The 17,290-nt window shown below is 43.3% G+C and overlaps 1 protein-coding gene across 1 annotated transcript in view; it reads right to left on the minus strand.

Annotated features, from left to right (window-relative positions):
- RAB8B (RAB8B, member RAS oncogene family) overlaps positions 1-16,781 on the minus strand; it is a 40,193-nt gene extending 23,412 nt beyond the window's left edge. Inside the window, exon 1 of the mRNA XM_075857662.1 lies at positions 16,458-16,781. Coding sequence (XP_075713777.1) covers positions 16,458-16,581 — 124 coding nt within the window. The 5' untranslated portion in view covers positions 16,582-16,781. The remainder of the gene's footprint in view (positions 1-16,457) is intronic.
- Between the last annotated feature and the right edge of the window lie 509 nt (positions 16,782-17,290).

Raw genomic sequence — 17,290 nt, forward strand, 5'->3', positions numbered from 1 at the left:
CCTGTACTTAGTGGCACGTTTTCGCTGCAAAATTACACTGCACTAATCGGCAGCCCCTTATCTCTATCAGTGCAGGATAGAGAGAAGGGACAGCACTTTCCGAGGTAAAAGTAAAATAAATTCTTACTTACCCGGCCGTTGTCTTGGTGACGCGTCCCTCTTTCGACATCCAGCCCGACCTCCCTGGATGACGCGGCAGTCCATGGGACCGCTGCAGCCTGTGATTGGCTGCAGCGGTCACATGGGCTGAAATGTCATCCCAGGAGGCCGGACTGGAGGAAGAAGCAGGGAGTTCTGGGTAAGTATGAACGTCTTTTTTTTTTCAGGTTGATCTATATTGTGATCGGAAGTCACTGTCCAGGGTGCTGAAAGAATTACTTCCGATCGTTTAACTCTTTCAGCACCCTGGACAGTGACTATCCCGTCGCCGCCTAGCAACGCTCCCATAATTACGGGTGCAAACACGTAGTCACCCGTAATTACGGGAGCCCCATAGACTTCTATGGGCCTGCCTGTGCCGTAATTACGGCCTGAAATAGGACATGTTCTATATTATTTAACGGCCCGGGCACCTTCCCGTAAGCATACGGGGAGGTACCCGTGGCCAATAGAAGTCTATGGGCCCGTAATTACGGGCGTTTTTACGTCCGTGTTCATGGGGCCTTAGTGTCCTAATGGTTTGAAGCACCAGCCTTACAAGCAAAAAAAAGAGCACCTAGTGGATTTTGGGGCCTTCTTTTTATTACATTAAATTTTCGGCACCATGTTAGGTTTGAAGAGGTCTTGTGGTACCAAAACAAAAAAGGAAACCCCCCCCCCCCCCAAAAAAAAATACCCAAATTTGGAAACTACACCCCACAAGGAATTTATCTAGGGGTGTAGTGAGCATTTTGAGCCTACAGGGGTTTCATAGATCTTATTAGAATTGGGCAGTGAAAATGAAAGATTATATTTTTCCCAATAAAAAAAAAAAAAACTTTGAATTTTCTCATTTCCACAAGTAGTAAAGGAGAAAAAGCACCCCAACATTTGTAGAGCAGTTTCTCCCGAGTACAATACTCCATATGTGGTCATAAACTGCTGTTTTGACACACGGCAGGGCTCAGAAGGGAAGGCGCGCCATTTGACTTTGAGCTCAAATTTATGGAATGTTTGCGGAGGCCAGGTCTCATTCGCAAAGCCCCTGAGGGGCCAAAACACTGGTAACCCCATACAAGTGACCCCATTTTGGAAACTGCACCCACCAAGGAAATTTAGGGGTATAGGGAGCATTTTTTTTTTGGGCAGAAATTAGAAATAGGTCGTGAAAATGGAAAAAAAAAATAAAAATCGACACATTTTTTTTACCACATGAACTAAGAGAAAAAGCACCCCACGATTAGTAATTTGAAACTGAGGGAACGTTCCCCCTCCATGTCTTTTCATTTTTGGGACACACGACTTTTTGATCACTTTTTATTACATTTTTTTGGAAAAGGAAATGACCAAAAACAAGCAATTCTGCAATTGTTTTTTATTGGGGTTTTTCGGCATTCACCGTGCACCATAAATTACATGTTAACTTTATTCTGCGGGTCGATAAGATTACGGTGATACCAAATTGATCTAGTTTTTCATGTATTGCAGCCTTTGCACAATAAAATCACTTTTTTGAAGAAAAAAAAATTTGTTTTCTTTGACACCATATTTTAAGACCCATAAGTTTTTTATTTTTGCATGGACAAAGCTGCGTCAGGGATTTATTCCTTTTGCGGGACGGGCTGTCATTTTTATTGGTACAATTTTGGGGTAAATGACTTTTTGATCAAATTTTATTCCATTTTTTGGGAGATGTGACCTAAAAACAGAGATTCTGGTGGTGTTTTTTCATTATCTTTTTTACAGCGTTCATCGTGCGGGATAAATGACATCATAGTTTTATAGTTTGGGTCGTTACGGACATGGCGATACTAAGTATGTATCTTATTTTATTTTTTACAATAATAAAAGGCAATATTGGGTTTTTCAACTCTAAAGTGTTTTTTTTTATTAACTTTTTTTTTGCCCCACTATGGCACTGCTGATCTCTATGTTAATACACTGCACTACACACATAGTGCAGTGTATTAGAGCGGTCAGTTATACACTCAGTCTTCCGTACAAGGCAGACATGGAGGCCATTGTTAGGCCTCCGGTTGCCATACCAATCATCAGCACCCCAGCGATCGCACCGCTGGGCTGCTGGTCGGCTAAAAATCCCTCAGATGCTGCGCTCCATTGAGTGCAGCATCTGAGGGGTTAATCGGCCAGATTGGAGACTAGCTCCGGTCCTGGCCGTTACAGCAGTGCGTCAGCTGTAAGATACAGCCGACACCTGGCGGTGATAGTGCGTAGAAGCAGAGCCCACATAATCACCGTGACATAACTGTACTTCATTTTGCGGGAACCCCCTCCAGACAGCGCTGTGTATATATACGGCGGATGTCAGAAAGGGGCTAAAAGATAAACTTTCTTGTCCATAGCAACCAATCACTGTGCGGCTTTCATTTGATATTCTGCTCTTAAAAAAAATTAAAGCTGTGCGGTGATTGATTGCTATGGTTAACAAAAACAGTCTCTTTTACGCAGGTTTCACATCCCCGATTATTCGAAAACATCAGTTTAAGGATATTTATTTAAACAATGTATAAATACGATGTATGCAAGTGCAGAAAGCGTTTAATACAGTAATTCGTCCTTTACAGAGAAAAATCACAGAATCTGGGGGTGTATTGAAATTAATGAGCAGTAGTATATAATTCTATTACGTGCATGCAGCGAACATAGGTATAAGGACATGCATACACGCTTCTTTGTTTGAGGCAGGAAGTGGCCTATGTACGTCTTGGTTTGTACAGAAAGTCAAGAGACCACTTCCCGCAGTTCCTGCACAGCCCCAGTCTATTCCAACTCACACAAGGTTAGGTTGTCATCACAAAACTAAAAGTGCATAAACGAGCAATACAAAGACCTAGTCTTGACAAAAGGACTCATTCCGACTGTGCAGGTTGCAAACAAAGCAATAACTTAGACCTTATTCACACGACAGGGTTTCCCGGCCGAGTGACGGCCGTTCATAAAACGGCCGTCGCACGGCCGCTGTAGGAACAATAGACCCCTAACGAGGCTATTCACACGACAGATTTTATGACGGCCCGGGACACCCGGCGGTCAAAAAAATGGGACAGTCCCTATTTTCGGCCGTTCACCTGGCCTACATAGAAGTCTATGGGGCCGGGTAATACACGGCCATCACTGGAATGTGCTCCAAGTGACGGCCGTGTCTTCCGTCGCTCGCTCCCTCCTCCTTCTCCCCACAGTGCGAAGTGCATGTGAGGAGAAGGAGGAGGGTCTGTGTGGCACTACCTACAAGGGGGGCTGTGTGGCACTACCTACAAAAGGGGGCTGTGTGGCACTACCTACAAAAGGGGGCTGTGTGGCACTACCTACAAAAGGGGGCTGTGTGGCACTACCTACAGAAGGGGGCTGTGTGGCACTACCTACAGAAGGGGGCTGTGTGGCACTACCTACAGAAGGGGGCTGTGTGGCACTGCTTACAGGGGGCTGTGTGGCACTACCTACAAGGGGGCTGTGTGGCACTACCTACAAGGGGGCTGTGTGGCACTACTTACAAGGGGGCTGTGTGGCACTACCTACAAGGGGGCTGTGTGGCACTACCTACAAAAGGGGGCTGTGTGGCACTGCTTACAGGGGGCTGTGTGGCACTACCTACAAGGGGGCTGTGTGGCACTACCTACAAGGGGGCTGTGTGGCACTACCTACAAGGGGGCTGTGTGGCACTACCTACAAGGGGGCTGTGTGGCACTACCTACAAGGGGGCTGTGTGGCACTACCTACAAGGGTGCTGTGTGGCACTACCTACAAGGGGGCTGTGTGGCACTACCTACAAGGGGGCTGTGTGGCACTACCGCAATGTGAGGAGAAGGACAGAGAGCGAGCGACGGAGGACACAGCCGTCACTCGGGACGCATTTCAGTGATTGCCGTGTATTACCCGGCCCCATAGACTTCTATGGGAGCCGGGCGGCTGTGAGAACCTCTGAAAATAGGGCACGTCCCATTTTTTGACGGCCGGGTTTCCCAGGCCGTCAAAAAAAAAAAAAAAAAAAAAAAAAAAAAAAAAAAATCGGTCATGTGAATAGCCCCAAAGGTAATTTTCTTAAGGCTATATTCACACACTTAACAAAAAACATCTGAAAATAGGGAGCTGTTTAAGGGAAAACCGCTCCTGATTTTCAGCCACTCATGTTTTTCACTGCGTTTTTTACGGCCGTTTCTGGAGCTGTTTTTCTATAGTCAATGAAAAAAGGCTTAAAAAAAATGGCTTGAGAAGTGACATGCACTTTTTTCACTGGCGCGTTTTTTTTTTGTTTTTTTTTTTTTAACGCCCGTCGGAACAGAACGCCGTTTTTTCACATTGAAATCAATGGGAAGATGTTTGGTGGCATTCTGCTCCCGATTTTTCGGCCCGAAAAACGTCCGAAAATAAGCCGTGAACATACTCTAAGGCATCATATAAAAACAATGGTACAAATACAAAAGTATACAATCCTGAGCATTTCACATAGTAGGCAATACAACAGTACCAAGTGTACAAGGTCAATTATTAACAGAGAACACACGGATACAGTTTTCACATATTGAAACGCATATAAAACAAAACAAAAAAAATAAAGTCCGGTGAGGCTCAGTAAAAGGGAGAAATTTGGTGGAGGAAATAGACGTTAGCAACTTCAGGCCCAATCAGCCCTGGCTATGTCAAGGCTATGAGATGGTATGAGGGTTGACCATCTACGAGCTCCACATTTTCATAAATGTATCAGGACATCCACAGGCTTCATAAGAGAGTTTAAAAAGTGTCAGGGCAGAGTTTACTAACATAATCCATGCAGACAACGTAGGAACCTTTGGCTGCTTCCAATGCAGGAGTAGTTTTTTTTAGCATAGAACAATAGGAGGGTCATGAGAGATCTAACAGTCACAGTAGGTAGAGGTTCTTCCACCAGCAATAAAAGACAAGTTTTGGGTTCAAGTATACGAGGCAGTCCTACTTGAAGCTCAAAAAATTCCAGTACTTCAATTATTAATACTTTCTGGACTGGACACTCCCAGAACACATGTAGGAAGGAGCCCTCCACAAATTGGCAACGTGGACAGACAGGAGTAGATATACATCCCATCCGAAATAATTTGGAAGTTGTGTAATAGATTTGGTGGAAAAATTTTAATTGAATAAGTCAAAGTCACTCTTGTAGTTGTCAAGGGACCTGTTAGAGTGATTGGATAGCATTTCTTTATGATCATCTGTAGATACAGAAGAAAGAGTCTGAGACCTTTCGGTCCAATGCTCTATCAAATTTATTTGGAAGATACGGTTAATAGCGGTCTATAAATATGGATAATTGTCTAGCCAACATCTCCTGTGTCACCCAGTGCTCCACCGGGGATGTACATAGTCTAACATTATATCCTGCAAATTGTGACCAAAGAGCGTGTCTAAGCTGGAAATAACGGAACCAGTGCTAGGGCTAAACACCAGATCCCGACCCAGAAGTAGCTACCATATCTAGGTTAATATACCCAGAGTTGCCCACTCACCATGATTAGCAAGTCTTCGTAACTGTGGCAGAAGTGGGTTATACCAGAGCGGAGTCCTAGGTGACCAGGAACACTCCTCTGAGTTAAGGAGAAGCATTGATCTCTGCGGGACCTTCAGTGTAGTCTGCATTGGAATTGTAAAAATATTTCCGGGGGGGGCATAGAGATAGAGTTCACCAGAGCTTTATAGGAACCAAGAAGGGAGGCTTCTAGCTCAGTGCAGGGATTAAAACGTCTATGGGTAAAATCACCAAACATACACCAGTTGGCTAGCAAGGAAGTAGAGATATAGGTTCGGGAGGGTTAGCCCACTCTGCTCAGTGGGTAGAAGTGGTAGTCTACCCAGAGCAATTCTAGGAGTACCACCTGCCCAAATAAAAGATCTGAGATTTTTGTCTATATTAGGGTACAGTGACATTTTCAACAGATTAATTCTGCCTGTAACCGAGGGAGACGTACCAAAGAAGTGACGTCAGGTATAAAAGTACCAATATCTGAACTAATCACTATATCTAGATAAGTAATTGTATCTGCCCATTGTATCGGGGAAAGAAGGACACTGCTGGCTGAATTGCCTATCGCGATTACCAAAGATTTTGACCAATTCACACAAAGTCCAGAAAAGGATGTAAATAGATTAAACAAATGCCCGCAGAGATGGACCCAGATCATGGAGTAATAGAAGTGTATCATCTGCGTAGAGAGAGACACGCTCCTCCCTCTCACCCATCTTGAAGCCCTTTATAAAATCAGGAGAGGCTCTCATAGCGATTACTAGTGGCTCAATGGCGAGTGCAGAAAGGGAAGGAGATAGTGGGCAACCTTGCCTTGTCCCTCTGGCTAGCGTAAATGAAGGGGAAACGTGACAATTTGTTTTAAGACTTGCCGAAGGTTGGGAGTATAGTAACTATGCCCACCGGATAAATCTGGGGCCAAATCCAAAATTGCCTAGTTAAGACCCCAAATAGGACCACTCCGTCGAAAATAAAGTATAATTTTGCCAGACTGGTAGTGCTGCAGTATGCACGAGTATCACTTAATGTTAGATTATATAGGGCGGATTTACATAGACGGTATAACAAGTCGATCGGCACGCGTTAACAGGCCCTTTTACACAGGCCGTATAGGTACGAACAAGGATTCTACAGGCTGTATAAAAGATGCGATCAGCCGACGAACGAGCGTTTGCTAATTTGTCGGCTGATCGATGGCCTGTTTACATGCGCCAATAATCGGGAACGAGCATCCATAAGAACTATTGTTGATTGGCCCATGTCACGGGGCATTTAGTCAGAAAAGTTACGTTCTATCAACCAATCTGATGTACCAGCCAAATTTCCATGTATTCAGCTTGAAATGACAAAATGCTTCATAGCACTTGTTGACCTGAATAGGGTGCCAATCACAATCTGTTATATGCTTAACCCCTTAATGACCTACCACGTAGGAAAAAAAAATGAGTCGATCCAGCGCTGTTTTAAAAAGGAATCGGAGTTCCCATTTTTATTGTATTGAAATGTTAAAATAGAACAAACGAAACGGACGCAGCAGCGAGGCAATTTAGGGTAGGTAGTATTGGAGCCTACGCGTTTCGAACACTGTGTTCTTAGTCATGGCTATTATTCCACATACTAATAAGTATGGAGCGGGCTCACGGGCTGAGTTTGCCTCCTGCTCAGCAGGTGACGGCTGTGTTATACAGCCAAAACCTCACTGCAACGGGCGGAATCAAAGATCATTTTGATCCTGCCCGTTTAACACCTTAAATGCCGCAGTCAATCACGACATTTAATTTTTTAGAATCAGGGAGCGCCCACTCAAACACGCCGTTGTCCCCCGCAACGGGATCGGCCAGTGACTATGGTTGTTACGCGGCATGGGTGCCTAATGAAGGCCCCCAGGTCTGCCATCTTTGTACTCCTTTGAAGCCCTGCCAAAGCAATGCAAATTGCTGTTTTTGGTCACCTTAGCTCTCAAAAAAAAAAAGGAATAAAAACTGATCAAAAAGTCACATGTACCCCAAAAAGTTATGGCTCTCAGAATATGGCGACATTTTTTATTTATTTTTTTTAAGTGGTAAAACAAAAACATATAAATTTGTTATCGCCATAATCGTATCAACCTGTAGAAGGCGAATATGACGTTTTTTACCGCTTGGACGCCGTAAAAACAAACCCCCCCCAGAATATGCAGTAGTCGCTGCTTTTTGCTTCCCCAGTCAATTATGCGGTACAATAAATGGTGCCATGAAAAACTACAGAAAAAAAAAAGGCCCTCGTTGGGCTACATCGACGAAGAAAAGACAAAAAAACAAAAAGCAGCTATGGCTTTTGGAAGGAGCGGAGGAAAAAACGAAAATGAAAACACTCAAATTGTCTTGGTCTTTAAGGGGTTAATAGAGAGATTGACACAGTAAGGCAGTAGACCAGGGACTACAGGATTAATGCACTGTGTAAAACAACCTGTACGCACAATAAGTCAACTCCGCTTCACAGAACACTGAGAAACCCACAACTAGCGAATACACTTTAAACATATTGTATACACCAGGCTGTTACAGTAAACTCCTGTATGCAATACTATCACTACGTGGGTCCAGTTCTCTACTTTCAGAAAAAAAAAAAACAAAAAAAAAAAACACATCATTTTATATACATTAAAAAAAAATAATAAAAAACCTGTTCACCTTTAACCCCTTCCCGACATCCACCGTATATATACGGCGCACGCCGGGTGGGGGAATTTGGAGCGTGCTCACTGGCTGACCCCTCTCCATAGAGCGAGTGTGTAGGCGGTGTGTTACAGCCGACACTTCCGGGTAACGAGCGGGATCCCGTTCGAGTGCGATGTTTAACCCTTTAAATAGACTGTCGCCACATTATAAGTGCCCCATCTTGTACATAATGTGATCGGCGCTGTAATGTAGATTACAGCAGTGTTTCTTAGTTAGAAAAACGATAATTTTTTATGGAGTTACGACCTATTTTTAGCTTTATGCTAAGGACTTTCTTAATGCCCAACTGGGCGTGTTTTACTTTATGACCAAGTGGGCATTGTAAAGAGAAGTGTATGATGCTGACCAATCAGTGACCAATCAGCATCATACACTTCTCTCCATTCATTTCGTGTTCTTTCTAGAACACGATGTGCAGCCACATACACATAAACTAACGCTACTCAAGTGTCCTGACAGTGAATATACATTACCTCCAGCCAGGACGGGATGTGTAATCAGAATCCTGACACTTCTGTAGAATTTTTGTGAGATTTACAGCAAGGCAAATGTAATCTCGCGAGATTACGATGTAACCGGTCATTTAAAACGAGATTACGCTTGCCTTCCTGTAAATATCACAGAAACGCTACAGAAGTATCAGGATTCTAAATACACATCCCGTCCTGGCTGGAGGTAATGTATACTCACTGTCAGGACACTTGAGTAACGTTATAGTGTGTGTATGTGGCTGCACATAGTGATGTAATAAGAACACTATCTGCTGTGTAAATTAATGGAGAGAAGTGTATGACGCTGATTGGTCAGCGTCATACACTTCTCTCCACAACACCCACTTGGTCAAACAGTAAGACACGCCCAGTCGCCCATTGAGAAACTCATCAGCATAAAGCCAAAATAGGTCATAACTCCGTCAAAAATGATCGTTTTTCTAAATAAAAAACACTGCTGTAATCTACATTACAGCGCCGATCAGATCATGTACAATATAGGCCACTTAAAATGTGGTGACAGAGCCACTTTAAATGCAGCGTTCAATAGCGATCACGGCATTTAAATGAGTAAAAATAAGGGGGGGCGACCCCCTGTAATGTCCCAACTCCCCCCCCCCCCCACAGCGAGATCGGGGGGTGCTGTTGGTTGGCATGACAGCCTGGGGGCCTGACGAAGTCCGCCATCTTTGTACTCCTGGGGGACTTCATAGGAGACTGTCAGAATCACGATATACTGCAATACATTAGTATTGCAGTATATCGTGCAAGCGATCTTACTGGTTAAAGTCCCCTAGGGGGACAAGTAAAAAAAAACAAAAAAAACTGTAAAATAAAGTTAAAAAAAAAAGTTTAAAAAAAAATTAAAAGCTCAAAAAAAACAATTTTCCCATTTTCCCTCAAGCACAATGTAAAAAAAAAAAAAAAAAGCTAACAACTGATAGACGTGTCCGTAAAAAAGTCTGAACCATTACAATATATCATTATTTAGTCCGCACGGTGAACAGTGTAAAAAATAAAAAACATCAGAATTGCTGTTTTTTGGTCCCCTCATCTCCAACAAAAAAAATGAAATAAAAAGTGATCAAAACGTCTCACGTACCCCAAAATGGTACCAATATAAACTACAGCGAGTCTAGCAAAAAACAGGCCCTCACGCGGCTAAAACAACAACGAAAAAACAAAGTCATGGCTCTCAGAATGTGGCGACAAAACTCAAATTTTATTTCTAACAATCTGTTTTACTACTTTTGCAAGGAAAAAACTAAGAAACCTATATAAATTTGGTATGGCTGTAATCGTATTGAACCGTAGAATAAAGTTAACAGGCCGTTTTTGCCGTACGGTGAACGCCGTAAAAACATAACCACCCGAAATGTAGAGGAATTGCTGTTTTTTTCCTATTCCACCCCAGATATATTTTTTTTCTCGCTTCCCCCTACATTATATGGCACAAAAAAAAAATGGTGCTGAGAACATCTACAACTCGTCCCGCAAAAAACAAGCCCTCATACGCCAATATTGATGGAAAAATTAAAGAGTTACGGCTTTTGGAAGGAAAAAACAAAAAAAAGTGAAAATCCGAAAAATGCCTGCGGGGGGGGGGGGAAGGGGTTAAGAGTGGGAGAAACACAACTGTGCCATTATGCATCAACTATACAAGTGATCACATGTTCAAGTACCATAGTGGGATTAAACAAAAAAAAAAAAAAAAAGATACATAAAATCTGCCAAAATATATAAAAAATTAAGTTAGAAAAATCCCCCTTTTCCCGTTTTGTACAAAAAAAATATCATTTCAAATATCAACATAATAATTGGTATGGTTACATCCGTAACGATCCAAACTATTGTGTCACATTGGCAGCCAACACGTTTCGTTTTTTTAGTGGCAGGGGCATATACCCATGGTGAGGTGTCCCCCAATGAAGGATTCAACGAAAAATGTATATTTTCTTCTTTCCACTGCACGTATCATACTATTGAATGGCTCTAAATTTCAAAGTCCAATAACTTTGAACTCCAACATGAGCAAACTGATCCAGATAATAGATGACTGCATCAGATCAGTAGCCTTTACAGTAAATGTCATAATACCAAGTGAGTCAGGCCCGTGTGGGAAACGGCAATGTTTGTACGTGAGGAATTCGTTTTCTGCGGCCAGCAGGGAGTTAAATCTAAATCGTCACAAAAAAACCCGGTAAAGAGGGAAATTGCGAGTTCTTGTAGAGGTGGAGTGCAGGGTGACAGGAAGGGGATCGTGTCAGAGCGGAACACAATGTGGCTCTACTTGGGCATTATGGAAATCCCCAGATATAAAAAACTATGCAAAGTAATGTCTCATTAATCAGCAAGAAAAAAAAAATGATATCCGCTAGAGTAAAGGCCACAGATTGAGCAGCGTCAGTCTCAACGGAATCAAACTGAGCCTCGTCGCTGTCATTTCATAAGCCTTTGAGAATATATCATTTCTACATACTGGTATTTGTAGGGTTAAAGTTCTGTGTATAGATCGCTAGCGGAGGAGAGCAGCTTGGCAGCTCCTGGTGTACTGCATAGGAGTGGGTGTATATGCAGTGTTACCATGGAGGAAGAGCTAAAATCCAGCCACCGTGAGTCATCAGCGCTCCGAGAGACGCACTCCTGTACCAAGATCAGTCGTTTAATACATGCAAGTCATATAAAAGGCTTGAAGAAGCCATCGTCCTGTCAGCAGAACACAGGAAGGCTTATGACGGTCTGCTCAGTGGAGCACATTTATTCAATTGTTGATTTGTATGCAAAAATGGCACAAAATGTATCAGAAATGTGGCACAGTCACAGAAACTGCATGAATGTACGTGAAGTGGCACAAGTACCATCTATTGGCATTCATCCCCCAAAAATAATTTGTTGACGTATAATAAATTGCAACCGTATCATGCAAAGCCATCATGTGAATCCTGCAACGGGTATTTGGGAGCTCCTCATCCTGACAGGGCAGAGTGAAATACCCCCAGTATTACGTATTAGGCCCATAATAACTTATGTCACATCTTAAAATGCCAGTTTGCAACTGCTCAGTCTTTAGCAAAAACCTTACTGCAATGAAAGTCTATCCCGTTAGTGGACGGACAGTACTTAATAGAAACTATGGCATGAGCCTTATAATGAAAAGAATGAGGCAAAGGGAAGTCCTTATTTATACAGCCCAATTCTTGTTAGCCTATGGCTAGCACAAAGCCCAACACACAGATCCTCTGACAGCATTAGACTAGATTCACATCATGCTTTGTTTTTCTCTCATCTGGTTGAAACAGAAAGCTCTCTTTAAGAACAGTACTTTTTTTTTTTTTTTTACAGATCCATTGCATCCATTTCCCAAAAGATTAGTTATTTTTTTTTTTAAAAAGGTGTTAATTTAAAAATTGCAAATTATTAAATAAACAAAAATGAATGTTAAAGCGGCTCTGTCACCACATTATAAGTGGCCTATATTGTACACGATGTGATTGGTGCTGATTGTAATGTAGATTACAGCAGTGTTTTTTATTTAGAAAAACGATCATTTTTGACGGAGTTATGACCTATATTAGCTTTATGCCAATGAGTTTCTCAATGGAGAACTGGGCGTGTTTTACTATATGACCAAGTGGGCGTTGTACAGAGGAGTGTATGACGCTGACCAATCAGTGACCAATCAGCGTCATACACTTCTCTCCATTCATTTACACTGCAGATAGCGATATAGCTATATCACTATGTGCAGCCACATAAACACACTATAACGCTACTCATGTGTCATGACAATGAATATACATTACCTCCAGCCAGGAAGTGATGTCTATTTAGAATCCTGACCACTTCTGTAGCGTCTGTGATTTACAGCATAGCAGGCATAGTCTCGCGAGATTACGCTGTAAACTGTCATTTACAGCAAGATCTCGCTGTGCTGTGCATCACAGACGCTACAGAAGTGACAGGATTCTGAATACACATCCCGTTCTGGCTGTAGGTAATGTATATTCATTGTCAGGACACTGCAGTAACGTTATAGTGTGTATATGTGGCTGCACATAGTGATATAGCTATATCGCTATGTGCTGTGTAAATGAATGGGGAGAAGTGTATGACGCTGATTGGTCACTGATTGGTCAGCGTCATACACTCCTCTGTACAACGCCCACTTGGCCAAAAAGTAAAACACGCCCAGTTGTCCATTAAGAAACTCATTAGCATAAAGCTAAAATAGGTCATAACTCCGTCAAAAATGATCGTTTTTCTAAATAAAAAACACTGCTGTTATCTACATTACAGCGCCAATCACATCATGTACAATATAGGCCACTTATAATGTGGTGACAAATAGGGTTGTGCAGCAGTAGGTCTATCCTGTAACATCCTGTTGCCATAGACTTGAATCGTAAAAAATAAAAATTGTGGATCAGTCGGGATCCTGTGGCTCGTCCACACGTAACTGCAGCACAAAATTTCTACAGCAATTCCATTGAAAGTAGCAGACAATACACACCATTTCCTGTGTTTTTTACTTCAGGAAATTGAGCGGATTTTGCTGCGTTTTCTCAATGTTGGGGGATGGTGACATCTCCTCAGAAAAACGCAGCAATTCGGTCCACTTTCCGCATCAGCAATGGACATGCTGCGGTACGAAAAATACGCACCGCAGGTCAATTTCTGGTCGGAAATCTTACGCAGCGTGTGGATTAATTTGCTAAATCTCATCCAATTTGCTGCTACTGTATTCTGCTACGTATTTTCCGTCCACAATTGCGGACGGAAAACATGCAGCAATTCCGCTACGTGTGGACAAGCCCTAACAGTACAGAAGTAGCAGATCCTGACTGATACTTAAAGGGAACCAGTCACCAGCATTTGACCTATAGAACTTTACATCTCCCTCACCGGCCGTTGCTATAAAAAGTTCATTGCCGTTATTCCCTCTCCTAAACTCCTCCTCCGACTGTAAATAACGGTCTGCAAACATTTCACGTCTTTTATCGTAATAATCCGGAGTCCCTTTGTGTGCACACACCAGAAGAGGACATCAATGCACAAGTGCGGGATATTGTGTGCTGGGGGAAGGCGAGGAGCTGTCAATCATAAGTAAGGAGGCGGAGTAAACTCGGAAAGACTTGAGGAATGAAGATTTGACTATTCAAATGAAGATATGACTCTCTTATGCTCATTAGCATACGGTGTGTGAACACTAAAAAGCTGAATAGTAAAGCTACAGAGCCGACTAAGAAGACAATTATAGGTTATATAGAAATGATTTTTCCCCCTCTACCACCAGGCAGTGCTGGGTTAATAGGTGAAATGCTGGTGACAGGTTCCCTTTAACCATAGTGGTAGCGCCATTGAAAACCTATAGATCCATTTACAGATCATTTTGAAAACGGAAAACAAACGGACATTTGAAAAGGATAGCCAAGCATGATGCGCAGACTCTTAAAGGGCGAGACTTACGTTGACCATATTGAAGCTTCACAGCGAATCCTACGGCTTCTCTACCAAGGTAAAGGACGCAGGGTGTTGGGCAGTGAATCCCACTCCCTCCTCCAATATGCGAATTTGGCTGGAAATTATCTGGTATTTACGGATAGTTTTAGTCTACAGATCATAATGAGAACATTTATCTACAGCCAATAAAGACTGGCACCTAGTAATAAGATCTAGGAATATACCCTCCAGGACATCGGTGTCCTCTGTAGACGTGTACATGAAAAGCATTGCACAGTAGTAGTGAAGCGGAGTAAAAGACGGACTCCAGTGCTACTTGTTGTGACAGAAGAACGGACCTGTGGACGATCGTATAGTCGTACTGGACAGAACTTCACTACAGGACCAGCTGTTCCGTTGATAGATCTGTATTGCCATACTAGACACAGCGCTTGCTCAAAAGTGGCACTGTCAGAGAGAAAAGCTGGACCGCCACAATCTTTCCAGGCAGCGGTAGTCCTATTCCCACAAAGCCAAGTAATAGCATATCCTAGCAACATGCCCTCAATGTCTTCATAACGGGAGGATTTCTCAGTAACCTAGTCCAACGCAAACCTTACAGTACCAGGTTCAGTCAATTCTCTATTGCTGGTTATATGGAGAGATCTACAAATGTATCCAGCCTCACCACAGAAAGCCTTTAAAGGGATTCTCCCTTCTCAAAGTGATGGCATGGTCATTTTGCTACCACCCGTATCTAACAGCAGCATATTGAGAATTTCCCAAGTGTGGCAATGCCGATTCTTACATCACACATAGAAAAAGGAGTTCTGATCAGAGCAAAACCTCTGCTGAGGTTTCCAGACAACGCTCCGACAATGAATGAATATGGCTTCTCTCATTGCTGTGCGTCTCTACCGGCCTAAAAAGCGTTCGATAGATTAAAACTCGGCGTTGAATACATTTTTAGAGGAAATCTGCTCGCCATTATGTTAACACAGCAAATGCCATATGAAAACGTCGCCAAGATAGGGATTCTTCTCTCAAATAGGAGTCAAATGATCAGGCCAGGACCACACACCGATAGGATGCCGTTTTTGGCTTAGTTTTTTGAGGCAAACACAGGAGTGGATAACAATGAATGAAGATGCGTCAGTCATTTCTATACACCTTTACTTTCCTTGGTTCAAAAAACTGATTTTACCCTCAAAGTGGTGGCCGTGGCCTAAGATGCTGGCCCAACAGTTATTAACATATCATATTTAGCCCGCCGTTGCGGTTCTTCTGTACAGCTCATCTGCCTGCCCTGTTTATGTGGGCGGGGCTAGTAGTTTCTTGTGGTATGATGGACACCTTGATAAGGGAATATCCCAGCAGGCCTCTGCCCTGTGTCTGCAGTATATCGCTGGCTCCCCAATACAAGAGCAGTGCCACCTGTTTGTTACAGTAGACATCAGACAAGATGGATATCACATTTAATAGCACCCTCGACAATGAGGGTACTCTATAAAGTATAAATAATAAAAGCAGTATAACAAGGTAGTGATGGGTATACCACATGCTGTTGTGGGCATGGACATAACGGATAGGTAATTTCCCCATACAAGTGGTTACAGCTACTGGGCAACACAACATCAACTGGTAAATGCCATCAATTATTTGCCATAAAGCGAGATGCAGCGGCTGACCTCTTTTACAACAACTTTGAGTAAGTTTGTGGATCATATACTTGTACTGTAGCATGTGGAGATGTACTTCTATCCCCTCCTTAGCTATTAGTTGCAGGAGATATGTGCCCCCCACCACACAGTACTGTCTGCTCCATATAAGCTGTGGGGGGAGTTACTGGGAAGTTTTACATACAGTCCTGGGCCCAAGGAAAGCTTCGATTAGCTCCCTACTTCACCCCAGCTGGTAACATAGGTACAGCTGGCAGCGATCACACATAAGGGTCAGACTCTATGGAGGGCACGCACAGTCACACGGAGCAGTGTACAGGTTGTCTGCTAAGACAGGGACGGCACGGAGTGTGTAGATGGGTGCCAGGGTGAGAGCGCCGGGGGCTTATAACGGCTCAACAGAGGCACAGGGTGATAGTCTAGCCCTAGGATGGGAGTCGGGGAGGAAGTGAGCAGTGGGTGTGGCGAGAGCACTGACCGATGGTGGAGATAAAGGTGGTATTAAACGCGTCCTCGCTGAATCTGAAGAGCAGGCACGTCTTCCCCACCCCGCTGTCCCCGATCAGCAGCAGTTTGAACAGGTAGTCGTACGTCTTCGCCATCTTCACACTTTCCTCCCAGAGAACAGGAGTCACAGCCGGCCCGCGGGGACCACTCACACCAATAGAACGCTTTGCCTGGGCACACTGCCTCTAACGTCACCTTTCCTTCCACCCAATAGCCAATAACAGCTTAGGGGCGGGATTTCACGGGCTTTGTCACCCCGGAGACGGGTGACGCGCCCATACTATCCTCGCCTCGGGCTATAATTCGTTCGTAAAGTATCACGGGAAATGTAGTTTATAACCTTACTGATGCACAGCCACGCCCCGAACCCAGAGGTTCATGGGATGTGTAGTCTTATCAGCTGAAGGAGGCGTTCACACGGCAAGATTTTCAGACCATGTGAATGAATTCTTCTTTACCAGTTGCTTGGAAACATATATAATCTTTTATAAGAGTACTCAGTCAATTCCTATGGACTGTAACTTCAGAAAATGCCTTCACATCATGCTTTTTGGCCGACGTTCGACGTATAAGCAAAGGAGGGTGTGAAAAATGTTTAAAAGTGGCATCCCTCACCATAGGTTATAATAGTATACATTTAAAATTTACGTACCCATTAAATGGATACCATTTTCGGGCCTGTTCACATCACCATTCGCTTTCTGTTCCGGGGTTCCGTCTGAGGTTTCCGTTGGGTGAAAGTGAAACCACAGTTTCCGTTTCAGTCACCATTGATATCAATGGTGACGGAAACATCGCTAATGG

This window comes from Rhinoderma darwinii, chromosome 3 (genome assembly GCF_050947455.1).
Source record: "Rhinoderma darwinii isolate aRhiDar2 chromosome 3, aRhiDar2.hap1, whole genome shotgun sequence".
NCBI lineage: Eukaryota > Metazoa > Chordata > Amphibia > Anura > Rhinodermatidae > Rhinoderma > Rhinoderma darwinii.